Here is a 27946-nt window from a genome sequence, read left to right as displayed (position 1 = left end):
TGACACAGTCAAACCATATCACTCATCAATCAACAGAAGCTTATCCAAGATAGATTACATTACTCATTGTAAGAGGTAATGCATTGATTGTTTTTCTCATTCTCACATGTCAATCTTTGAGTGTTTCATTGAACAAGAAATTGATCTTTTGCTGACACATCAGGCTTCTAAGTTCTCAAGGCTGAGAATCAGCTTTGAATTGACATATATTCACTCAGGTAAAGTAATGCCATGCTGTGGAAACCGGATGTCCTCCTACAGATGACACCCAAGAATTAAGTAAGGTCAATCTCTATAAAAGTCAACAATTCATTGGTGAACTTTTGAAATGTGTCCTTGATACTACTGTGCTTCCCCACCTTAGTACATAGCACCATCAATTCTCATACAGAACAATAGCCCCTAAACTTGGTCTATGTATCTATTTCCCACACAGCATAGAGCCAAAGTCATTTTTAAAATATGAGACAATAAAATCCCCTAGAAAACAATTAATCCTTATTTCACCCACATTTCACATTCCTTCTCCTTAACAGTTGCTCTCTTCTCCTATTTCCCTGTTCTTGTTCACTCTGCTCCAGCCACTCTGATCTTACACTCCTTGTCTAGAATGCTCTTTCTCTACCAAATTCCATCCTCATTCCCCTCAGATCTAGGCCAATTCAATTTCTAAAGTACAGTTGAATTCATGAAGTCTCTTAATCTGAGAGGCCTTTTGAGATGACCATCCAAGTTAATAATATAGCACTGTTTTCCTTTCTTTTTAACTTTTATTTCAAGCTTGTGGGTGCATGTGTAGTTTGGTTGCATAGGTATACTCATGTCACAGGGCTCTGCTGTACATATTATTTCATCACCCAGGTATTAAGCCTAGTACTCATTAGTTTTTTATTTTTTAATCTTCTCCCTCCTTTCACCCTCTATTCTTCAATAGGTCCCAGTGTCTGTCGTTCCCCTCTCTGTGCCCATGTGTTCTCATCATTTAGTTTCCACTTGTAAGTGGAACATAATGCTATTTGGTTTTCTATTGCTGCGTCACTTTGCAAAGAATAATAGCCTCCAGTTCCATCCATGTTCCTGCAAATGACATGATCTCTTTCTTTTTTACACTGCATAGTGTTCCATGGTGTATAGGTACCATGCTTTCTCTAACCAGTCTATCACTGATGGACATTAGGGTTGATTCCATTTCTTTGCTATTATGAATAGCATTGTTTTCAACACTTTCATTTTCTCTGCATATATCTGATATTTTGCCTCACTTTTATGCAGAGACTTATCACCACCCAATATGTCATGTGTTTATTTATGGACTGAAGATATACTTCTATAATAGCATGAACAAGCTTTTGCCAACTAGTGCCTGGTATAGGGCTTAGCACATTGATGGTGCTTAGTACATTTTTAAAATGAACAGTAACAAGAGAGAACTATATAATAACAACTAGATTCCAGGAATTTAATCCTGCATTTGCCATTAATTAGGCATCTATGTGATCTTCAGCAAGTCACTAGCTCTCTAACCTTCAGTTTCTTTATCTATAAAATGAAACTAATAGTTCTATGGTTCAAGTACTATATGGGAAAGGGTTTTACATGACAAAGCCCTAAATAACTGTGAGAGATTTGAGCAAACAAGATATCTAGGCTTATAAACAGGATAATGGTAAGGTTTAGGAAGAACACTGAATTTTGAGTGTGACATTCTGGCTATTAAGTCTTGATTCTCTCACTAACCAGCTTCGTGATTTGGAATCAATTACTCAATCCTGTTAAGCGTCGTTTATCCTAATGAGAGAGAAAGCTTTCTTTTTCTCAATAAGCTTGTTTTTCACTCATTTAAAAAAAAATTGTATCCTGGTGATCAGGAAAAGGGATATAAGTACATGTGACTAAGAATGATTTATTAACTGTTTCTCCATGATTCATTCAGTCAGCAGTTATTGACTGAGCACCCCAGTCTGCCAGGCTCTGGCGTAGGTGCTTGGGATGAATTGAGGAGCAAAGTAGACACATATCTGTCCTCAATGGAGCTTACTTTCCAGAGTGAACAGACAGATAAGAAACAATAAGCATAATAAAAAATAAACTAAATTGTATTTTCAAAGGTGATGTGTGTTATATGAACAAAATAACATAAATAAGAAACTGGGAATTGAGAATATATGAAGGGAATGGTGTCAGGTGGCAGTAAACATGAGGTCATGGGATTTGAGCACACGCTACCATTTAAACACTTTCCTCCTCTTCATAACTTCTCATTCTTTTTTTTTGTTTGTTTTCTTTAAATGTTTAAAACAATATTATAAATATATTTTTCTTAAAATTACGGGGCCTGCATACTTCTACTGGAGTAACCAGTTATAATAACATATGTTTTAAAAATATTACTGTAAAAAATTTGAAATTAGTTTATTTAATCTTTCCATGGGAAATCTTTAATATTAGTTATGAAATACAGTTCATATCATAGGCTCTCTTGACAGTGCTTGCTTTCAAAAAAAGCAGTATTTTCATTGCAAGTGAAATAAATAGCATTATCTTTAAAATATGTGCATACTTTTTAGTCCACTTGTTTTGAATCTCATGATTTTTATTACTAGCTTTTCTATTTATAGAAACTTCTATAGCAACGGATGGGAGAAGGGAGGGTAGAGGCTCGTTTTACTGTTTTTTGTTTGTTTGTTTGTTTTGTTTTGTTTTTTTTCTTTAGGACAACATTCCTTGCTAATTTTGCTTTGGTCTTCCTACAAAGGCTGCATACACAATCACCAGGCAGCTTGTGCATCTTATAGCATGAGGTAACTGAAAAAAGGCATATCAGGATTTTCCCCGTCTCCCTAAGAACAATTCATGCAGAGTTTGCAATGGCCTTCCAGATAAATATAGTCAATGGATTCTCTTTCAACCCTCTGGATCACAGTGTGTGACTAAAGACGGCACCAGAGGAGGACCCGTTGAGTTGGACCATCTGGGAGGGAGGTTGCTGAAATATGAGTCATATTTAGTAACTTTGGTCAACTACTCATCACAAAACTTAGATACATTAATCAATCATTGTCTTACCACAGATATTCGTATTTTTAGACGTTTTTAGTGCCCCAGGGAAGACCTGCTGTTTTAGGGTATGACTAATTAAGAAAAGTCTAGAATGACAGAATAGTCATTGTTAGCCTAAGATCTTAAACTGAAAGCCCTCATCAGTATTTGTGTTGCTATCTACTTATAGCAACCCTCCTTCCTGGGTATTAAAAACTAACCACCTGTGAGCTAGCAAAGAACACTGATGTCTATTTGTCAAGGCTGTTGGAGTTCTTGGAAGTGACAAAGTGCTAAACAAATGCTATTATTTATAGTCTGTCCCTGGTAAATAAAAAGGATCCACAAAGCACTGCTGCCAAGAGTTAGCATTAGTTATCCAGCCTGACAATTTCATTTCAGTGGTTGAAATGAAACAGCATTCTCTGAGCAATGAAAATTTTGGCACTCCCTTATGATGGACTGGAAAACCCTATTTCAGACTCAAGCTGCCTTTGGTTTCCAACAGTGTTTGCAGGCCACATATTTTCACATGATTCAAATGGCAACCAAAGTCATTTTATAAAAGAATAAATTATGGGTATGGCCAGCAATCAGGTGTCTTCTCAAACCAGATTTATTTGCTTTTCTCACTTTTTTATTATCCTTTACGTTCTGGGATACATGTGCAGAATGTGCAGGTTTGTTACATAGGTATACACATGCCATGGTGGTTTGCTGCACTCATCAAACCATCATCTACATTAGGTATTTCTCCAAATGCTATCCCTTTCCTAGCCCTGCACCTTCCAACAGGCACTGAAGTGTGATGTTCCGCTCCCTGTGTCCATGTGTTCTCATTGTTCAACTCTCACTTTTAAGTGAGAAGATGTGGTGTTTGGTTTTCTGTTCCTGTGTTAGTTTGCTGAGAATGATGGTTTCCAGCTTCATCCATGTCCCTGCAAATGACATAAATTCATCCTTTTTATGGCTGCATAGTATTCCATGGTGCCACATTTTCTTTATCCAATCTATCATTGATGGGCATTTGGTTTGGTTCCAAATCTTTGCTACTGTAAAGAGTGCTGCAATAAACATACATGCACATGTATCTTTATAATAGAATGATTTACAATCCTTTGGGCATATACTCAAAAATGGGATTGCTGGGTCAAATGATATTTCTGGTTCTAGATCCTTGAGGAAATGCCACACTGTCTTCCACAATGGTTGAACTAATTTACACTCCCACAAACAGTGTAAAAGCATTCCTGTTTCTCTACATCCTCTCCAGCATCTGTTGTTTCCTGACTTTTTAATGATCGCCATTCTACCTGGCGTGAGATAGTATCTCCTTGTGGTTTTGATTTGCATTTCCCTAATGGCCAGATGAGCTATTTTTTAATTTTATTTTTTATTGCATTTTAGGTTTTGGGGTACATGTGAAGAACATACAAGATTGTTGCATAGGTACATACATGGCAGTGTGATTTGCTGCCTTCCTCCCCATCACCTATATCTGGCATTTGTCCCCATGCTATCTCTCCCCAACTCCCCACCCCCCACTGCCCCTCCCCTATTTCCCCCCGACAGATCCCAGTGTGTGATGCTCCCCTCTCTGTGTCCATGTGTTCTCATTGTTCAACACCCACCTATGAGTGAGAACATGGGTGTTTGATTTTCTGTTCTTGTGTCAGTTTGCTGAGAATGATGGTTTCCAGGTTCATCCATGTCCCTACAAAGGACGTGAATTCATCATTTTTTAAGGCTGCATAGTATTCCATGCTGTATATGTGCCACATTTTCCCTGTCCAGTCTATCATCGATGGGTATTTGGGTTGGTTCCAGGTCTTTGCTATTGTAAACAGTGCTGCAATGCACATTTGTGTGCATGTGTCCTTATAGTAGAACAATTTATAATCCTTTGGATATATATCCAGTAATGGGATTGCTGGGTCAAATGGAATTTCTATTTCTAGGTCCTTGAGGAATCACCACACTGTCTTCCACAACGATTGAACTAATTTACACTCCCACCAACAGTGTAAAAGTGTTCCTATTTCTCCACATCCTCTCCAGCATCTATTGTCTCCAGATTTTTTAATGATTGCCATTCTAACTGGTGTGAGATGGTATCTCAATGTAGTTTTGATTTGCATTTCTCTAATGACCAGTGATGATAAGCTTTTTTTCATATGTTTGTCAGCCACATAAATGTCCTCTTTTGAAAACTGTCTGTTCATATTCTTTGACTACTTTTTGATGGGGTGGTCTTTTTCTTGTAAATTTGTTTAAGTTCTTTGTAGACTCTGAATATCAGTCTTTGTCAGATGGATAGATTGCAAAAATTTTCTCCCATTCTGTAGGTTGCCTGTTCACTCTGGTGATAGTTTCTTTTGCTGTGCAGAAGTCCTTTAGTTTAGTTAGATCCTATTTGTCAATTTTGGCTTTTGTTGCCATTGCTTTTTGTGTTTCAGTCATGAAGTCTTTGCCCATGCCTATGTCCTGAATGGTATTGCCTAGGTTTTCTTCTAGGGTTTTTATGGTTTTAGGCCTTATGTTTAAGTCTTTAATTCATCCTGAGTTAATTTTTGTATAAGGTATAAGGAAGGGGTCCAGTTTTAGTTTTCTGCATATGGCTAGCCAGTTTTCCCCACACCATTTATTAAATAGGGAATCCTTTTTCCATTGCTTGTTTTTGTCAGGTTTGTCAAAGATCAGTTGGTTGTAGATGTGTGGTGTTATTTTTGAGGGCTATGTTCTGTTCCATTGGTCTACATAACTGCTCTGGTACCAGGACCATGCTGCTTTGGTTACTGTAACCTTGTAGTATAGTTTGAAGTCAGGTAGCATGATGCCTCTAGCTTTGTTCTTTTTGCCTAGTATTATCTTGGTTATACAAGCTCTTTTTATGGTTTCATATAAAATTTAAAGTAGTTTTTTTTCTAATTCTGTGAAGAAAGTCAACTGTAATTTGATGGGAATAGCTTCAAATTTATAAATTACTCTGGACAGTATGGCCATTTTCATGATATTCATCCTTCCTAATCATGAGCACGGAATGTTTTTGCATTTGTTTGTGTGCTCTCTTATTTCCTTTAGCAGTGGTTTATAGTTCTCCTTAAAGAGGTCCTTCATATCCCTTGGAAGTTGTATTCCCAGATATTTTATTCTCTTTGTGGCAACTGTGAATGGGAGTTCACTCATGATTTGGCTCTATGTTCTATTATTGGTGTACAGGAATGCTTGTGATTTTTGCACATTGATTTTGTATCCTGAGATTTTGCCGAAGTTGCTTATCAGCTTAAGAAGATTTGGGGCTGAGATGACGTGGTTTTCTAAATATACAATCATGTCATCTGCAAGCAGAGACAATTTGACTTTCTCTTCAGAGCCGGCAGGCAGGAAACATTTAAGTCTACTGAAGCCGCACCCACAGCCGCCCCTTCCCCCAGTTGCTCTGTCCCAGGGAGATGGGAGTTTTATGTATAAGCCTCTGACTGGGACTACTGCCTTTCTTTAAGAGATGCCCTGTCCAGAGAGGAGGAACATGCTCCTTCAGCTCAGAGGAGTTTGTTTCTAGAGAGGCAGTTGGCTACAGTGACTTTGCCAAGCTGAGGTGGTCTCCGCCCAGTTCGAACTTCCTGGAGGCTTTGTTTACACTGTGAGAAGAAAACCACCTATTCAAACCTCAGTAGTGGTAGACGCCCCTCCCCACACCAAGCTCAAGCATCCCAGCTTGACATCAGACGGCTGTGTTGACAGCGAGCATTTCCAGCCAGTTGCTCTTAGTTTGCTGCGCTCTGTGGAAGTGGGAACCACTGAGCTAGATTACTTGGCTCCTTGACTGCAGTCTCCTTTCAATGGGAGTGAATAGTTCTGTCTTGGTGGCATTCCAGATGCCACTGAGGTATGAACAAAAAACTCCTGTAGCTAGCTCAGTGTCTACTCAAATGGCCACCCAGTTTTGTACTTGAAAGCCAGGGTCCTGGTTGCATAGACACCTGAGGGAATCTCCTGTTCTGTGGGTTGCAAAGACTATGGGAAAAGTGTCGCATCTGGGACAGAGTGCACTGTTCCTCACAGCACAGTTCCATATGGCTTCCCTTGGCTGGGGGGGAGGGGAGTTCCCTGACCCCTTGTGCTTCCCTCATGAGACAACATCCCACCCAGCTTCAGCTCGCCCTTTGTGGGCTGCACCCATTGTCTCACCAATCCCAATGAGATGAGCTGGGTGCCTCAGCTGGAAATGCAGAAATCACCCACCTTCCCCATTGATCTCGCTGGGAGCTGCAGACTGGAGCTGTTTCTATTCTGTCATATTCCCAGACAGTCCAGTTTTTTATTTTTTTTAATTCTAAAATGCTTTTCTCACTTTTATTTTCAACTTTGTTTTTAAGATTTATTTTTGTTATTTTGAGAAGACAAATTCCAATAGGTCAGATTCCCACCTGCCTTATATCTTGTATTTGGTCCTTCACTTGGTCTAAAGCAATGTATCATGAAAGGGAAAGGTGTGTGGCAGTGGGTGGGTGGGACCAAAAGTAGAACAATATACAAGAGAATTATTTCAACCAAATTAAACATCTATTGAATATCTATAATAGACACAACTCAATGTTAGACATATGTATATACAGAAATAATTAAAATTTTAGTCATTTAAGTAATTAAATGTAAATACCATATGTGAAGTATAAATAAATTTGTATGATACATCAGAGAAGAAAAAAAACTACACATCATCTGTGATATAAACAAGAGCATCATTCACTCATTCATTCATCCATTTGCTCAGTCACTTCTTACGCATTGGTAAAATGCATACCCTACACCTATAGAGAATATAAAATTAATAAGACAGCCCCTCCCTTGTCAGTTGTATAGTCAGCTTCTCCAACTTCAGTGTGCATCAGAAGCCCCTGATAACTGTGTTAAAATACAATTGTTGAACTACAACCTCAGGTTTTAAGTTCAATAGTACCCACATTGGCCTGAGAATTTGCATTTCTAATACTATTCCCAAGTGCTACATTTGTACTCTTGGGATCACACCCTGGGAACCACTAGACTAAAGTCATGCTTCTCAAATTGAACGTGTTCACTAATCACCTTGAGTTCTGGTTAAAATACAGATTCTTACCCAAAGGAAAAGAGGTCATTATATGAAAAAGACACTTGCATATGCATGTTTATAGTAACACAACTCACAAATGCAAAATTATGGAAACAGCTTAAATGACCATCAGCCAACAAGTGAATAAAGAAAATGTGGTTTATATACACCATGGAATACTACTCAGCCACTAAAAGGAAAGAAAGAATGGCATTTACGGCAACCTGAGAAGAGCTGGAGACCATTATTTTAAGTGAAATAACTCAGAAATGGAATACCAAATATTGTATGTTCTTACTTATAAGTGGGAGCTAAACTATGTGGACTCAAAGACATAAGAAGGATATACGGGGAGGCCGAGGTGGGTGAATCACGAGGTCAGGAGTTTGAGACCAGCCTGGCTAACTTGGTAAAACCCCATCTCTATTAAAAACACAAAAAATTAGCTGCGCATAGTGGCAGGCACCAGTAATCCCAGCCACATGGGAGGCTGAGGTAGGAGAATTGTTTGAACCCAGGAGGCGGAGGTTTCAGTGATTCGAGATCGCACCACTGCATGCCAGTCCAGGTGACAGAGTGAGATTCCGTCTCAAAAAAAAAAAAAAAAAAAAAAAAAGGATGATATATGGACTTTGGGGACTCAATGGGAAGAGTGGGTAGGAAGTGAGAGATAAAAGACTACTCACTGCCGGGCGCGGTGGCTCACGCCTGTAATCCCAGCACTTTGGGAGGCCGAGGAGGGTGGATCATGAGGTCAAGAGATCGAGACCAACCTGGTCAACATGGTGAAACCCCATCTCTACTAAAAATACAAAAAATTAGCTGGGCATGGTGGCACGTGCCTGTAATCCCAGCTACTCAGGAGGCTGAGGCAGGAGAATTGCTTGAACCCAGGAGGCGGAGGTTGCGGTGAGCCGAGATCGCGCCATTGCACTCCAGCCTGGGTAACAAGAGCGAAACTCCGTCTCAAAAAAAAAAAGACTACTCACTTTTGAGTACAGTGTACACTGCTTAGGTGATGGATGTACCAAATCCCAGAAATCAGCACTAGAAAACTTACCCATGTAACCAAAAACCATGTTCCCCCAACACTATTGAAATAATAAAAAATAAATAAAATACAGATTCTCATTTAGCAGGAATGATGTGGGCCTCAAATTTTGAATTATTCTATGCATTTCACTTTAAGTACTGAGGGTCTTAAACAGAAACTTGTTAAGTGAATATGCACAAAATACATCATGAAATAAATAGAAATTAAGACACATTTTGAAGAAGGGAATGAATTTTCATAGAGAAGATTGTGAGGGTGTGCTAAAGGAACAGGCTTGGTGCAAACTGGGGTGTGAGAGTGGGGAAGGGACAAGAGATTGTGGCCAGAAAGTGTGAGATTGTGTGCTTTGGGCCTCATACAATTTCAGGTAATGATGAGCAATCCAGGATGATTCCGTGGATTGGTACCTGAAATGGAAATGGGAGCTTCTTGAATTGAAGAAGCAGAGGGGCTGTAAGGCAACATTATGGGAAGGCAATCAAAAGGAAAACAGAGTTCCCAAAGAGTTGCCAGATGCTAACAGTAAAGGGGAAAATGGGGTCATGTAACAGAGGAGAGTTTTCCGAAGGTCAGTATATTGTCAAAAGTCAGTCAATCTCTTTGATGGTTGAGATTTCAGAAAATACCAGATTATTGAGTAATCATGGGTAAACTATGATCCAAAACAGCAGTATTGTCTAAAAAAAAAAAAAAAAATGTTAGTTTCTTCTCTTGTCCACCTGAATGAAAAGGAATTTGTATAAAAGGCATTGCTTCTACTAAAGAACCATGGGCAATGTAGATGTTTCCAGAGAAAGAAAAGCCTTCAGTTAAGATAAGCTAGCAAAAGCATAAAAGTAAAAAAGGACAGATATGGAAAGAAATGATGGTGGGTCAAAGTACCACATAACGAAAAAAAGGTCACATTGATAGAGTAGAAATGAATTATTCTGATTGGGTCAAGAGTTCATGGAGGAAGGCTTGATCCACATCACCAAATTTCAATAACAGAAATTGGTAAATGAGAGATTTCTAAGTTATCAACAGAAATGGGGAAGTAAAAGCATTAAGTTTTTTTTTTTTTTAATAAATCAGTTAAAGGAGAGCTTTTGAAGTAAGTGACCCCAAGTTTCCATACTGGCAACTCTGTTTTCAAAGTTAAGCCCCTGCCTATAAGGGTTCTAATGGAAACATTTATTTCCAGAGGTAGAACAGACTGTCATCAAATTTGGCTGTCTGGGGCCGGGCACGGGGTGGCTCATGCCTATAGTCCCAGAACTTTGGGAGGCTGAGGTGGGCAGATCAGCTGAGGTCAGGAGTTTGAGACCAGCCTGGGCAACATGGCAAAACCCCTTCTCTACTAAAAATACAAAATTAGCCAGGCATGGTAGTGCATGCCTGTAATTCTAGCTACTTGGGATGCTGAGGCAGGAGAATCTCCTACACCTGATAGGTGGAGGTTACAGTGAACTGAGATCACACCATTGCACTCCACCCTCACAGACAAAAGTGAAACTCCATCTAAAAACAAAACCGAAATTGGCTGTCTGGGATTGAGCTAAGGGTGTGAGGGATACTTAGAAATATATTTCCTCTTTAGACTCATACCATTCTTCTAGAATGTTAACTTATTAGTTTTTGCAGTTTTCTGTTTAAGTTTTATTTATGCTTTAAAATCTTTCCTACATAGAATTTACTGAGAGTTAAGGCACTGACTATTATAGAAAATGGGGTAGAAATCAGGATCCTACCCATAACCACCAACTGTTTTACACTAGAGAGGTTACACAGCCTCTCTCTGTCTCAATTTCTTCATACAAAATATGAAAATCTGCACATGTACCCCAGAACTTAAAGTATAATAAAGTAATAATAATAAAAGAGCGAACATTCTATAGTACTTACTGTGTGCCAGGCTCTGTCTTAAGCCATTTGTGCAATTAACTCATTTAATTCTTAAAGCAATGCTATCAGGTAGGTACTACTATTATCACACTCCTTTATACACAAACAACAACAACAACAACAAAAACAAAAACAAAAACCAAACCGACATAGATTAAGTTAGGAGGTCTAACATTTGTCAGAGTGAGATTTTTGAACCTAGACACATTGGCACCAGAATCCAGTCTCTTAAACATTATACTACTGTATCTTGATTAGAAGTAAATACTACTAGTAACTACCTCTTACAGTGCTTTGAGAGTTAAATGTGTAAAGTGCTTAGAACAGTTCCTGGCACATCGTTAAAATTCAATAAATACTAGATATTTTGCTGTTCATATCTTATTTCCATTTTCTTTCTTTCTTCTTTTTTTTTTTTTTTAGACAGAGTCTCGCTCTGTTGCCCAGGCTGGAATGCAGTGGCCTGATATTGGCTCACTGAAACCTCCACTGACCTAGTTCAAGCGATTTTCCTGCCTCAGCCTCCTGAGTAGCTGGGACTACAGGTGCGTGCCACTACGCCCAGCTAATTTTTTTTTTTTTTTGAGGCGGGGTTTCACTGTGTTAGCCAGGCTAGTCTCCATCTCCTGACCTCGTGATACACCCTCCTCAGACTCCCAAAGTGCTGGGATTACAGGCGTGAGCCACCACACTCATTTTCATTATCTTAAAATACAAAATCAAAACTTGAGGTCTTTTAAAATTAGTAACTGTAGTTTTGTAGTTGTCCTAGTTAATTTAAAAAGTGCTAATTACAAGCACATATCATCTTAGATCTATTAACTTAATGAAATTTAAAAATAATACTATTCAAAGCTGCAACTCTTTGGCAAAGTACATTGGCATACTGTTTAAATAGTAATGTTTTCCAGTAACTTGAAAATGTATACACTCATTTACTACGCAGCCCTCTTGCTTCTTGGGTGGCAGGATGTTGTCGGGGAAGCAGCAAAATCTTTGGGTCAGACAGCCCTGACTCAGGTGAGAATGAAAGTACGTTTTCCACTTATTAGTAAGGTCACCTTGGTTAAGTATCTCTGAGCATCGTTTTTCTCATCTGAAAACTTGGAATATTACTTAGCTTAAGAATTGTGTTATATGAGATAATTCAGGTAAGTTACATACCTTGTTTAGATTCAACATGTATAAGTTTGCTTAAAAGATTTGTCCCATTGAACTATCCCAAGGAAATAATTCAAAAGAAAGGTGGTTGTATAACATTCTTAATGAGTAATAAAAATTATAACCAAACCAAATGTTTAAAAATAAGAGACATAATGAATGTAGTAAATTACATAGATATGATGAGATAAAGATGCAGTCACTTATATAACTGGAAAGTACTCGTTCTATTATTTAATAATGAATAAAACATTGAAACTATGATTATAACTTGTTTATAGAAAATTATGAACCTAGAAGATGACATGGAAAACAATTGTTTTACTAAATTTTTCTTTGTTGGCGTCCATGATTATTTGTGTAATAAATATTTACTGAGATATCAGTAGTAGCAAGTCACAATTTACTTTTTTCTGAATATGTTTTATCTGAGAATACCTAAAATGCTCTGGCATTTATGTTTCTACCTGAACTTCAAGATCTTCCTTTAACCTCGTGTTTAATTCAGAGTATTTCAGAACCAAATTTGCTACAGTAAAAACAAACACATAAAAATGTTGAAGTTGTAAATTTTTTATCATATATCCAGTATTGAGTATTTAATAAATATTTGTAGAACATTATTAAATAGCTCTGTGGCTTTCAAACTACAAACTACAAACTCAACTACTAAGTTTACAATGAAAGTGAACTATTTCCTTTCTCCTATGTTCCTTGTCCCCCAACCAAACAAAATTTATGAATTTAAAGATTAGCTATTTAAATTTATAAATTCAATTTATGAATTTAAAGATTAGCTATTTAAATTTATGAATTTAAAGATTAGCTAATTACAAATCTCCTTAAATGTACTTAATTCAGAGAGGCTAGGTATTAAAAATAAATACCCTATAAAATCCAAAAGGCATATATTTTTGTCAGTTTTCTTTGTGTGTTTATATTTTTGATATGTTGCTGTTTCAACGTCTTAGTTTAGTTTACACGATGGCCCAATTTTACTTTTGCAAAGCAAAGCTTGGACTTGTTTAAAAAACGGTTTCTGTGATTTCTTAGCTTTTTCAGGTATATTCTGTACTAACAAGCAGCAAAGAAGTGCAGAACTTCTATGAAAGAGAGAAAGAGAAAAAGAAAAGAAGGGAGGTCAAAAGCTGAAGGGGAAAACAAGCTTTCCACTGTACTGCTTTAAAGGATTTAAGACATAGAGGTAAAACTGTATATTAATTTTGTGTAGGAACATAAGCTGGCACCTTGCACACAATCTAGGCGATTCGGTAGTGATTTCATAGAGCATCACTAAAGCCTTTTGTTCAGCAAGAAAAAAATGATTGAACACGTGACTGTAGAAAGTGTGTCAGTGTGACTGCAACATTTAAAATGGACCACATTTACAGCAGTAGTAACTTGAAGACAAATCACGCATTAATATGTTACATTTTATTGCAGAATTCTCCATTACAGCCACATCAGCCTCTATAGGACACTAAAGAAAACTTATGCAGGTACAAAGATTTATCATATTAGTATCAATTAAGATGCTGGATGGAAACTTCTCAATTTTATTTTTGATTGCCCATCATTTAGCTTGAAAAATTCTGTGAAGTATAAAGTCTCATTGCCTGACATAACAAAAGTGTTAAAAGGAAAATGATAAAATAGAAAAATCTATTCTATTAAAACTTTTTATATAGAGGCAGTTGCAGTGTCATGGAAAAATTGGAAGAAAGTATGTTTCCTCATTGAAAGCTTTAATGAATAGTATATTCTAATTATCTAGGTAGTTAAGAAGTAAATGACTCTATTAAATTCTGGTACAAAAATATAAGTTTCTTTGAGCCAGAAAAAAAAATGAGGAAAGAAAAGCTACTGACGAATTTCAAATAAAATATTTTAAATTTGATGTGTTTAAGGAAGCTGTACAAATTGAAGACATTGATGAAATGTCAGCGTTTGATGGAGGGTTAAGTTAAATGCAATCAACAGTCTTAAGGCAGAACATACTTGACTTTAAAAGAAAGAGTTCCTATAGTCCCCTATCATAAGTTTGTATATATTCTATTATTTATTCCCATGATAAATCAACATCTGTTTAGAAAGATTAAAAATCTATTCTAGCTAGGATAGATTTCTAAATGTGCTAAATGATCACACTAGCTTCAATTTTGTATTTGTTGACTCAAAATCCTTTCTCAGTCTTAACATTATTATGATGCTGGTTTTTATCTTAATCATGAGAAACCTGCCTGAGTTAATGGAATTTGAGAATGAGTGTTTGTTGTTCAACTTAACAGATTAGGTTTACTCGTTTGAAACAAAAGAAAAAAGAACTGGAAATTTGAAAGTGGCAAGGGATTTTGAGCCCTTACATTTATCCTTCTAAGCTTAATGATTTCATTCTAAACTTCAAATAATCTAATTCATCATAAGAAAGTCAGATTTAGTAGAGAATGGAAGGCAAACAATACAAATAAGAATAAGAATGGAGCAAGAATTAATCCTACAACCTAAGTTATCCCCCAAAGATTATGGCTTATGATAAAACACACATGTTAATAACTGTCATTTCCAAAACCTTGACTAACCAGTAAGTACACGTCACTCATGTCCATTTCTCATTCTATTTTACATGGAAAAAAGTGGCGTCTAGAGGATGGGAAGTGTGTAATTACACAGAGGAAGTTTTTGCGCTTTGATAGTAATTACAGTGTTTTATCCATCCATCACTTGTTGCTTGAGGACCTGTCCTTGGTGAATTCTTTAAAGGAGATAGAACCCTGTCAGGACAAATTTGAGCTTCAAAATAGCTAATCAGAAACTTGGCTTTCTTGTCCTGAAACAGAGACTGAAAAGTCACTTTAATCTTACAGTCCATTTGGCTTTTAAATAAAGTGAGAAGGTGAAGTCTGTCTTTTGGAAGACATACATGCATCTCTGTTTTTCATTATCTCTGGTTACCTCTTCATGAGCATGTATTGGGGCACTGGGTCTAAGTTTGCCTCACCGTAGGTAGTGCTTTTCAAAATTGGGTGTGCAAATGAACAAATCACCTGGAGTGTCTGATAAAAATGCTGACCTTGCATTCATTCCCTTGGCTCCCAGTTTCTCAGAGAGGCATCGATGTAATCTCAGACCTAAATTAACTGAGCACCTTGCAACACCAAAAAGTCTAGAGCTATTTTTCCAAGGGTAGTCTGGTAACTACTCGAATCAAAATTGTTTTCTTTACAGTGCATTTCCAAGGCTCTATCTGAACTCTCTCAACACATGACAACATTAGAAGTGAGTATGTGCATTCCTGCGTTTCCTGGATCTAAATTTGACCTTCAGAGTTTTAGAGTGACCACCCAAGAGTCAGATAGGTCTCTGTGTAAAAGAGTTTGAGGAACGTTAACAGAAACTAGTAACAAAAATCACTGTTTCAATTTGCTGCCTCAAGAGTGGGTGCTGGCACCTGCATACCCGGGACTAGCCTGTCCAGGGTTCTTCAGCCCCACCTTCTACCTTGTGTTGTTTCTATACATGTAGTTTTACCTTAGATTCCCTGAGGTCTAGGATTGTATTTCACTCACATATTCTACCTTCCCCACTCTGCACCGTAAGAAAATAATAAATTCATGGGACAGTTTAAACACATCAAAACAAAACACAGTTTTTTAGTCTTCACATCTACCGTTTGGGGATAAAAATTCCTACCTTGGTGGATTAGTTGCTTATTGCTGCCATGACAAATTACCACAAATTTAGTGGCTTAAACTAGCACAAATTTAGTATCTTATAGTTCTGTAGATCAGAAGGCTGATGTGGGTTTCCCAGAGCTGACATCAAGGTGTCAGCAGGGATTTGTTGCTTTTGGAGAGTGTAGGAGAAAATCGGTTTCCTTGCCTTTTCCAGATTTCTTGACTCATGACGCCCTTCCATCTTCAAAGCCAGCAATAGCCTGTCAAATCTCTTATTACATCGTATCACTTTGAATCTTCTACCTTCTGCTTTCTTGTGATTACATTGTGCCCACAGGGATAATCCAAGTTATTCTACCTATTTTAAAGTCGGTTGATTAGTGACCTTAATTCCATTTACAAACTTAATTCTGCTTTGCTGTGTAGCATAACATATTCACAGGTTCTGAGGATTAGGATGTGGCTGTCTTTGGAGACTATTATTCTGCCTACCATACCTTCCTACCTCCCTGATAGGTCAGATGTGTGATGCATTGGGAAACATTTTGTCAACTGTAAAATTTTATACAAATCTAATAAAATGCTATGTTTTGTGTTAAACAGAGCTTTGAATTGGTAGACAAGAGACTTCAGTTCTCACCATGGTTCTGTCCCTATTTTGCTGGGTGATCTTAGACAATTCACTTAACTAATCTGGGATTCAGATTCCTTAATTCTGAAGTATAAGAACTGAGGGAGACAAGCCAAGATGATGTCAAGACCCGAATGATCTTTATTCTGAAAGTTGATATAAAGTGGAACTCACGGTATGCTTACATGAAGACACAATTGTTTCTGGGAAGGCAGCTCAGTCCACTGGCACACTATATGCATAATATAATAGCAGAACTGAACAATACAGCAGGTCATAAAAAAAGTTGTTTTGTTTAACATCTTTTCCATATAACGCTGATGAGAAAAAAAAAATCAGTTCCCAGCTGGGGTCACTGTCTGTGTGGAGGTTTTGTGTTCTCTCCATGTCTACATGGATTTTTCAGGTACTCCTATTTCCTCCCACATTTCAAAGATGTGCACATTAGGTTCACTGGTGTGTCTACATTGCCCCAAGCTCATTGTGAGAGTGTGTGTGTGTGTGTGTGTGCGTGTGTGTGCGTCCTGCAATGCAATGGCATCTAGCCCAGGGTTGGCTTCCACCTTGCACCCTGAGCTGCTGAGATGGGCTCTGGCCCTGAGATCCTGAACTGGAATAAGCAGGTTGGAAAATAGTTAAATAAATGAATACACAGTATTGCAAAATAAAAATTAATAAAGTATATGATAATCATAAACTACATGATGATAAACGAGGCAGTAGAAAAGTGCTCTCAGCAAGACTACCATATTTTTATTTGATTTTGAACTGTGAGGTGGTAGGGGGTGCTCTTTACAATTTTTGCTTTGCAAACATTTATTCCTTGATTTAGCATACGACCACTATGATCGTCACTCATTGGTTCACCAAAAATCGGTTAAATAATTATCTTAGCTATTTGAATTAATACTTCTTAAATATATGTATAGCTCACATTTATCTCCATGTTTTAGTATTAGAAATCTTTTGGGTCTACATTTAGAAGATTGGTGATGTTTTTGTGACCCAAAACATGCCATAGGAACTTAACTCTTGTTTGTATCATTAGCCTATGGTAAAATTGGTTTCATTAGTTACATACTGTTTTGCTTAAACTCAGTCTCCAAGAACCTATCAACAACGTTAAGTGAGAACTTACCGTACACTAAGGGAGTGTATTTCAGAGTTAAGCTGAGTTTATTTCTCAAAGTCCTGGTTGTGAACAGTAGATAAGAGCTTTTTATCCCTATTTAACTCATGAGGAACTTTGATTTAGATAGCTTAAGTGATTTCATGAAGGTCACATAATCACTTAGTGGTGAAGTTTACTACAATTGAGATCTTTCGACAAATCCTGTGTGCACTCTGCTAATATGACTCACTGCTATTTAAATGCACTCACAGCTCAGACGCAGCACACAGAAATATAACAGCATTGTGCTTTTGGCTAACCACAGTTGGTCATAAATGTATTCTGAAGCTTATTCATTGGAGACTGAAGTATTTTTTCTTGATTACAAGTGATAGATATATTAGATCCTGAAGATAAACTAAAACTTAATATTTCTCTAAAGTTTGTATAAACAACTATTTTAAACAACACATGCAGATTATACAGCATGTTGATTCATTCCTTTCAGTCAGAGAAACTTAGTGATTACGGAGATGGCTAAAAGCTGGCGTGCTCATTGAAATGGATGGACACATCATTTACCTCACATCAAAAATTACATTACATTATTAATTGCTATATCAATTATTTTGGAAGTCTTCATATGTACATAAACAACACCATGACATACTTTTTAAATGTGTGTAGTTGTCACAACCCTGGCAGGAAATAGAGCATGATACTGGCAAGAAAAAGGTAATTGAAGAAAGTTTAATGAAGGGGTAAGGAATATGATGTGGCTCCCTGGAATTCGCGATGGCTGGAAATGATTACCCCTCCTAAGCTTGAAGAAAAGGAAGGGTAGGGAGTAACTACTCAAAGTCAGGGACTTGGACCTGTAGCAAGGGCCTCTGAGAGGATCTGCAACCTTCAGTAGAAAACCAACAGGGAGTCAGCCAGGGAAACTAATATTCCAACTTCACTCTCCTGCAGGAGATTGCGGGTAGTTGAATTCAACAGGAAACCAGAGAAGAAAGGATCTGCTAATGCAGTTATAGGAGGCAGCTTCTTGAGGCAAAGAACGAGAAAGAAAAAGAACAGATGTGGAGGAGCAAGTGAAGGACACCCAACACAGAGCTGCATCTGCCTTTGCGTGATTTTATCTTACAAATGAAATGGTCTTCCACTGTAAGTTCATTGTCATCACTCTTCCTTTTGGGATATATTTAGAAAGCACAACTAATAAAGTTGACCTTTAAGAGAGTAAAGAATAAAATTCACAACAAATATGTAATTCACACAAAAAACACTTATTATCACCCATAAAGTATTTTTAATAGTTTGATGCTTCTTTGGAATAGAGGATGAATAAAAAAAATAATACTAAATATTTTACTGGTGGTTCAAATTGAAATGATGTTTACGTTTCTTTAATTTTTAGCCCTCAGTTATCATATAATTCAAAATTTAATTTTAATTCGTGTTTATCATTTTAACTGGTTTATTTTTTGAAAAAATACTTTGAAAGAATTTAGTATATCAAAATTAATTTGTTAAAAAATAAATTTTACAAAGATGAAAATTATAGAAAAGAAAGAATGGAAAATTGTCCAAGTTTTAGCACAAACAATAAATTAACAAGGATGTAGCTTCTGAAGGGCTAAATTTTAGATTCATTTTTTGATATTTACGTAATAAAAAATAAACAACAAACAGAATTTATTGTGTACAAATTCCTATTCATAAATTAGTGGTAACTAACCCATTGACTTATTTACTGAACTTTCATAATTTCATCCATACTTCAATATTTTAAAAATTAAGTTGGTAATCAAATGGTAACGCGATTTTATCCAGCTTTTCTTCCTCTTTGTATTGTTAATATTATCAAAATAATGATGGCTTTTAGAATATTTTTGCAAAGACTAAAGTAAATTAGCATTAACGTTACGGCACAGCTAAATGTTCAATATGCTTATATGTTTAAGTGGAAAGGAAAAAAACAGAGAATAAAGTCCCAATTTTAACTGAGAGAATGATTACCAACGTCCTTTGAAACGTGTATTTAAACACTTTTCGGAATGGCATTAACATTTAGTAATAAAAGATAACATCTGTCATTTTTTCTATTCTGTGATAAAAGGGAATTCATAAATTAAGGTAGCTTGGAGTTAAAAATATCAAGATATCCTGTTCTTTCTTTTAAAAAATCATCTTTCATGACTTCTTTCTAAACACAAGGTCAGTAAAGCCAAATTTAACTATGTAGATGACTATGATTATGGAATGATTAAATTTGGTCTTTCTTAAAATAGCTTTTGTAAACCGAGAACTACAACGGTTGTCTGCTTAGAAAAACCAGCTCAAATCCATTCACTCATGAAATATCAAAGAAAATGTTGTTTGATCCTTGCTTCGACAATATACATTATCACACTATTTTTTAGTGATATTTCATTTTTTCACTCATTTATTCACTAAGTAGTATAGGTTGTAAAACAGTAATAATTCAGTCTTTATATGAAAAAACTTAAAATATTTGAGGAAAATATATTTTACATTAAATATATAAGTACTATAGAGTTAAACAAATGAACATTATAGTCACATCTAATTCATTTTTGTATTTGCAATGCTTTCCACAGAGCAGACGCTTTGTAAGAACTATTTTTCATCACTTTAATGTTTTTGCTGTTTAAGTTTGTATTACAAACGAGAAGTACATATCCCTGCCTAAAATTAGTTATCAGGCAAATAATTGTTCCCTCGCCATTCTGAACCATAATCTCACAGCTTCTCAACATGCCCTCTCCCTTCCCCAGAAGTATCAGGCACCATGATTAAAGCCCAGGGCATTCTAGGAAATTTTAAAACTACTTAAAATATTATACAGCCACAAAAAAGAATGATATCATGCCCTTTGCAGGGACTTGGATGGAGCTGGAGGCCATTATCTTTAGCCAACTAACACAAGAACAGAAAACCAAATACCATATGTTCTAATGTATAACTGGGAGCTAAATGATGAAAACACGTGGACACATAGAGGGGAACAATTCACACGGGAGCTTTTCAGAGGATAGAAGGTGGGAGGAGGAAGAAGATCAGGAAAACTAACTAATGGGTACTAGGCTTAGCACCTGAGTGATGAAATAATCTGTACCACGAACCCCCATGACACAAGTTTACCTATGTAACAAACTACACTTCTACCCCTGAACTTAAAGTAAAGGTTAAAAAAATACTATTACTGCTTAGAATGTTACAGTATGTCAAAAACTGAGATGACGCTTACTCCATGAACTAATAGATTGTCAGGGTAATATAAAAAGTAATTTTCCTATTTCTTTGTATTTATAGGCCTCTCTTATTAATCACTAGAAATGCTTCTAGAGAGGTGTGCAGGATTGAAGTGTGGGTTATTAGTCAATAAAGCTTCCCTGGATCCAAGTTCCTACTTTAGGAGAGATGCCCTCAAGAGTAGCATTACATGATTACTACTTCATACAATTACGTTCTTAGAAATATTATTTCCAAAGATGTTTAATGGAATACATAATTTTGAGATTAGAAACAATTTTGAGAACCAGAAAATCTTTGGTGTTTTTCTTTTTAATCAACCCAATCCCCAACTCCAGCTAAATCTCATTTTCAAATTATACAAGAACATAAACTCTAGAGCCATTTGTTTTTGCTAATGTTGTTTGTGGCAAACAGCAAGGCACGAATCAAGCCACCACCATTTTTCATTGAAACCTTGGAGACCCCAAACTAGCTTTCCCACTCTTTTCACTCTTTTCTTTTTCTCTCCTCTATTCCATTTACCTTTCTGCCTTGCTCTTTCTCTTCTGCCTTCACACATAACCCACCAGAAACCTCACAGGAACAGAAACAGTCTACATAGCTCACATTAGTGTTCTACGTGGTGGCAAACTATGTTAATGAAAGATCACACATCTTTCATGCTCTGCTAGGTTACAGTAACTGAGTCCTGCCCAGAGAGAGCAGAATCCACTTCTAGTATGAAGCTCCAAAAGTCACAGGTGGTAAACACAAGTTAACCCTTTGTAACCCCACCATTTTCAACATGCAAAGGACCTCTCTCAATCTTATAAAGTACAAAATTCCATCCATTAAACTAACAACATCATGCTGCTACATAGGACTTGAATATCTCCCATAACTTTATGACTGGAAAAACACTGTTCAGATTTCATTTACCAGTTTAAAAATAGCAAAGTCTAATTTGAAACACATACACACACAATTGTGCACCCTCACTAATGTTCTCTCTTAGTACTAGGTAAATGTTTCTTCCTATAAACATAACTAAAATTTAGTACAATCACAGGCTTTAAAAGTCAGATTAGTCAAAAGATGTTTGTTATCCAACATATCAAAAAAATATTCCTTAGAACCACAATGAATGCCACAATCTGTTTGGTACTACAATGGCTATTTATCTATTTCTTAATGTATAAATCAATATTATTTGGTGTTTATTTTGACTTGAAGATTATCCACACATTATTATATCCCTGCCCAGTGAAATTTCTTGTTGAGTGAGTAGGTGCTAAACAAGGCAAATCATATATTTTAAACGTCTTAAAATGGTGTGATAATTTTTTAAAATGGGAGGACTATCTTCAAACTTTTTCACTTTGGAGATCCAGATATCAACCAAAAAAGAAATTTAGAAAATATGCCCACAGACCACTTTAAGTCCACAGAAAGTCCAAAATAATATCACTATGCCCACTAAACAAGGAGGAATTGTTCTTTGTACACAGCTGAAACATTCAAAATACACAAGGCACTTCAATTAAGTTTTGACAGAAGTTATGTCACATTTAAACTCACCGCTGGATGTAAGGGTCAGGGCAGTACTGTAGGGTGGCACACCGTGAAGTTTCAAAATTCATTTCCTTCAAGTGTCTTTGATATCAACAAATGGAGAACAATTATATAAAATCTACACATATACCTGTGTATATACAAGATATAAAGCCGGGAGGCTAAAAGCAATAGGGTCAACTGCTATCAGACATAGAAGCTTGGGCACTTCCCCGCTTCACACATAATTGCAAAGAGGTGGAGCGTTCCTTGATTTTAGCCAATGAGATTCATCAAGTGACTAAAACATCATAAACAGTCGATTCTTACCAGCTGGGCATCCTCTCTAATGTTGTTCTTCCCCCTCTCTCACGGCTTCAGAGTCCTTGACGTATAGTAGCCACACTTGTTGGCAATTTGGAGCTGGAGGCATCTCTGAACTTCTGATCTCTGTCGTGATTGGATGCTGGCATGAATGGCATCAGAGTTTAATTTCAGCAGCCTGGACTTTTGTAACTGAACTGAGCCGATGAGTGTCCACCCTGCTCCAGCTACATATCACTTCCTTGTATCTGGATACTGATTTGATTTGAGGATTTCTGTGGCTATTTCTGGGGCTAAAATGCTTTGTAGAGCTGCTAGGGGAAGTTTTGTTTTGTTTTTTTGTTTTTTGTTTTTTCATCTCTTTCCCTCCCTCCCCCGCCCTTCAGTTTCCCTTTCAGCCAACCGCCTGTTGTGGTCACAATCTCAAATAGCAAAGACAGGGAAATTCCTTGATTATATTTAACTTAGAACTCACTCTTCCTCTCAGCTAAGAGAAAGAGATATCCCATTCACATCCCTTAGAAGTTTTGCCTGACCCGAATGAAAGAAAATAACCTTAATCTAGTTAAATATCTTACCTCAAACACATGCACTTACATATAATACAGTAATTTTCTTCAAGATATTAAAATGGGAAATAATATATTATTCTAGAATATTTTGAAGTGCACATATTATTTCAAATTGCCTGTTAATAAAAATATTCTAGTTTATTTTCATCTCTGTCAGTCTGCTCCGCTCTCTTCTTTATGTCTTACAGTTTTGGCTGTTTTTGGTTTTGCTTTGACTTGACCTACTTCGAAAGGAAACCATAAAATTGTTCATAAGTCACAAACCAGTATAATATCAGGAAAATCTACATACAAAATAATTTATTTCCTTTCTGAATATGGGCTGTAAACTTATCCTGGTTTTGTGGATTTGGAAATTGAATGAAATATGATTCAGAAGCTAAATTAGGAAAGACTCCAACAAGCAAAAAAAAAAAAACATTCTGTGTGTCCAATGGTCACTAACATAGTGAGTTCACATCTTCTATTCACTCCCTAATCAGAGGACACCTGTCAACAGGTGATATCAATAGATGTCAAAGTTATGAGGCAATCTAAAGCCCTTTTCAGAGAAATTTGGCATTTCCCTGTGAGTAAATCTGATTCAAAATGTGTTTCATAAAAATATTTGATTTGTTGCTTTAGCCAGGATGGAAGGGAGAAGCTATTTAAAACTTGACATTCTCTTCCTTTACTTAGCCCAAGAGTGGCTAACATCTGTGAATTGTGAAATTCACAAACGGGCTGGCCTGAGCCCCAGCCAAATCAAACAGCTTGCTCCACAAAATGTGAAACTTAAAGGGAAGGAGATTATTTTACTAATTAATTATAGATTTGTTAATTGGAGTTAAAGAGGTTGGCTTTCTTCCCTGCTGTTAGCAAATACAGATGACCTAAATATAATATTCTAAAATTAAAAATAATCAATTTCCTGTGACTGCAGCCAAGTGATTCCATTTATAATGAAAGGTGGAGTGACGATTTCTAGTGCAGAGCTTCTCAAGTTTTAATGTGCTTGTGAGGTACCTGGAAATCTGGTTAATGCAGATTCTGATTCAGTAGGTCTGGAGGTGAGGCCTGAGACTGCATTTCTAAGATGTTCCCAGGTTATGTGATGCTGCTGGTCCCTGGACCACACTTTGGGGTGGCAAGCCCTAGCGTTCTTTCCAGGTCTAATATTTACAATTAGATGTCTCTAGGAAATGAAGAAGAACTCTTCTAAATATTTTAAATTAACTTCCAGGGAAATAGACTCCCAAATAATCAATTTGCAAACATTTCTAGTGCGTTGTGTTTTTAAAATTTACTTTTTATTTTCTAAAAGTTATTACTTATTTATTAATTATTTTTAAGACAGGTTTTTGCACTGTCACCCAGACTGAATGCTGGGGCATGATCATGGATCACTGCAGCCTCAACCTCCTGAGCTCAAGTGATCCTTCTGCCTCAGCTCCCTGTGTAGCTTGGACTACAGGTGAGCATTACCATACCAAGGTAATTTTGTTTTGATTTGTTTTTTTTAGATATGGGGTCTTGCTATGTTGCCCCAGCTGGTCTCAAACTCCTGGACTCAAGCTATCCTCCTGACGTGGCTTCCCGAAGTGTTGGGATTGCAGGTGTGAACCACGGCACTCAGCTATTTAAAAAAAATTTTTTTTAAGGTTTATAGCCTAACGTATTTTTAAAATATCATTTAATGGTATGCCATGATTTCAATAGTTGTTATTTAAAAATCCTAAATTTACTAAGCTAAGAGGGATAGAAATTAAATGTCAACAAATTTAAATAAGTGATTATGAAGAAGGTTGGTTTATATCGCATTATGGAAATAAATGAAGAAAGTTACCTTGAACATGGAAAGAAGGCAAACTCTTTAGAATTCAAGAGACACTAATAGCACACAACCATACACGATCGAGTGAAAAATAAGTGACAATTATAATTACCATAATTGCCTCTTATATTTATATTTCATCCTTCTTCTCTTAGGGGACTCAGGTTACTATACAAATGTATAAATTATATCTTTGGTGTTCAAGCTAGAAGCTTTCTCAAGACGTTGAGTCTTTTAGACAGAGATTGTAATGTAATAAAGTACATAGAAGTCTAGGAAAAGTAATTGCCTTTCTGACCATGACCTGCTATTTAAATGATGTTTGTGAAGACTTTAGATTTGTATGGAAGGGAGAAGTAAGTACTTAAGGAAGGAAATGTATTTTGGGCTTGTATCACTGAACATAATGTAGGCAAAAGGGACACTTTGTTCTTCTCAACTTTTAGTAGCCAAGAATATGCACTCTGCCAAACTCAGGTGTCTATGACACAAACTATTCTCACTTACACCTGTGAAAATTATTTTACAACTGCTCCCCTTCGTGCACTTTCCTCTAGGTTGCGTATTTTTTCTGGTTGCTCTTGTGCCTTGGATCATATGTTGCCCTCCACCAGGAATGTTTCAAAACCTCATCTGTGCATATTCACGTCTTGTTTATCCTTCAAAGGCCAAAAATTCTCCTTCTTTATTCCACATAAAAGAAAGCTTCCCCTGTTCTCCTAAATAATTATATCTGCACCTTTTTTGTGTAAGGGCACCTATAACTTTCTTCCTGGAGTATAGATATTTTTGAATAAGACTCATCTGTGCTGGATTGTGAACAGCTTAAGGGCAGGCTTGCTATTCTAATCCACCTCTGTGTTTTAAGGGACTAGCAAAAATATTGCACAATGGATGAATAACACGTTTATATATTTGCAAAAATCATCTCATAGGAAGTATTGCAACTGATTAAAAATAATTTCCACAGAACACTTGACTTCTTATAGAGTTACCTTATTGAGATATAATTTACATACAACAATGAAATTCGCCAATTCCAAGTGTTCAGTTTGAGGAGATGACACATTATGTGCCATGTAGCCTCCATCGCAATCAAGATTCCAACATTTCTATTATCCCAAATCTTTCCTCATACCACTTTGCAATCAATCCCTCACCACTGGCCTTAGGCATTCACTGACTTGCTTTTCGTTATTATATATTATATATTATATGTATTTTTTTAGAGCATTGTTTTCCGATAGAACTTTCTGTTATAAAGGAAATATTCTATATTTACACCATCTGATGTGGTAGCCATTAGCTACATGTGACTTATACTACTGAAGAGCTAAATTTTGATTCTTACTTAATTTTAATCAACTTAAATTTAAATAGCCACATGAGGCTATTGGCTACTATGATGGACAATGCAATGCTAGAATATCACATAAATGCAGGCATATGGTATGTGTTCTTCTCTGTCTAGATTATTTTTGCTCTTTGATGCCATCGTTTCTGAGATGCATTCATGCTGTCAACTGTATCAGTAATTCATTCTTACTATAACTGTTGAATATGTGGATTGTTCTTTTGTGTTTGTTTGTTTAGCTATTAAGAACGAATTCAGGTATCAGATACACAATTATGGCCAGAAGTCCAATAAACTTTTTAAGAGCTCAATCATCACATACCCCAGAACTTGTTCTTGGTCCTCCTGAGGTCTTTGGCAAAATAGTAGCTTCTTCCTTCCAAGACTGCTATAACTCTGAAGGAGAAAGCAGATGTAGCATAAAGCAGTTGGCTAACCTAGGTTTTGTATGAGCTCTAGTACTAACTTATTCCCAGACCTTAGGCAAGTAGCCTGCTCTCTTTGAAGAGCTTAGATACTTTATTTTTAAAGGGGAAGGATGTATCAATTAGGATTACTTGGGTGTAAACGATAGAAACTGATTCTGCCTGCATAAGCCAAAAAACACACACACAAACAAAACATGAAAATATATGAAAAGAAAAATGAAAATTCACAAACTATAAGAGATAGAAAAACAAAAACACCCAACAGATCTCAGAAAAGACTGGAACCAGGATAAATTCAGGGATCTAAGTAAGAGCAATGAATAGAGAGTCACTTCACAAAACCACTGGAGGCATAAGTCAGATTCAACACCTCTTTTGAACTTGAGTCATTCAGTTTAAGATTAAGTTCCCAAAAGAAAGATGCCATGTTTGGCCAGGAGAAGTCTGATCACTTCGATTGATAGCGCTACCATGATTGAGCAGAGAGTTTTCAGAAGGAAATAAAGGTTCTGTTAACCAAGGAAAGAGCAATAGGTACAGGGCAGTGGAAAACAACAGATGCCACCACAAGAGCTTAAAGCAGATGATCTTGCATGTTCCGTAGAGCTCTGGCAGCCTGTGACTATGAGATCAGAGAAACTGAATTCCTTTGTGTCAGGGTAACTGAACCTCAGGTCCTAGCTTTTCCAGGTCATCCTGCATTTGCAGTGTGGAGACCAGGAAATAACCTTCAAGGATAGGAGTTAGTGGAGTAAATTCACCAACTATCACTCAGATTGAAGAGACTGAGTTTGGTGAGTTTTAATTTTATGACACTTTTCTGTACCTAGCTTCAGCTCAACCACACAATCTCTATTTTAGTAAAGTGGAAACCAAAGTTCTGTCACTGGGAGGATCCTGCTAACTCCTCCAACTTTGGACCTAGTATTTGCTACAGTCTGACATCGATTAGGAGTCAAGCTGGACCTAGAATTTTAGTAACCTGAATGGTATT

The 27946-nt window shown here is 36.7% G+C and overlaps 1 protein-coding gene across 6 annotated transcripts in view; it reads right to left on the bottom strand.

Annotated features, from left to right (window-relative positions):
• Window positions 1-23011, bottom strand: part of TP63 (tumor protein p63) — a 266768-nt gene extending 243757 nt beyond the window's left edge. For 2 of the 6 annotated variants that reach the window (XM_021671374.2, XM_064366919.1), the window contains exon 1: window positions 22792-23011. In XM_021671374.2, the coding sequence (XP_021527049.2) occupies window positions 22792-22802 (11 nt within the window). In that variant the 5' untranslated portion in view covers window positions 22803-23011. Of the gene's footprint in view, window positions 1-22488; window positions 22679-22791 lie in introns of those variants that run through there. The other 4 variants (XM_021671373.2, XM_021671376.2, XM_021671372.2 and 1 more) reach the window with 3 other exon arrangements.
• Window positions 23012-27946: the final 4935 nt, after the last annotated feature.

The sequence above is a fragment of the Aotus nancymaae genome, unplaced genomic scaffold (assembly GCF_030222135.1).
Source record: "Aotus nancymaae isolate 86718 unplaced genomic scaffold, 86718_ANA_hifiasm-v0.15.2.pri h1tg000067l, whole genome shotgun sequence".
In the NCBI taxonomy this organism is placed as follows: domain Eukaryota; kingdom Metazoa; phylum Chordata; class Mammalia; order Primates; family Aotidae; genus Aotus; species Aotus nancymaae.
This window is presented reverse-complemented; position numbering and strand designations above follow the sequence as displayed.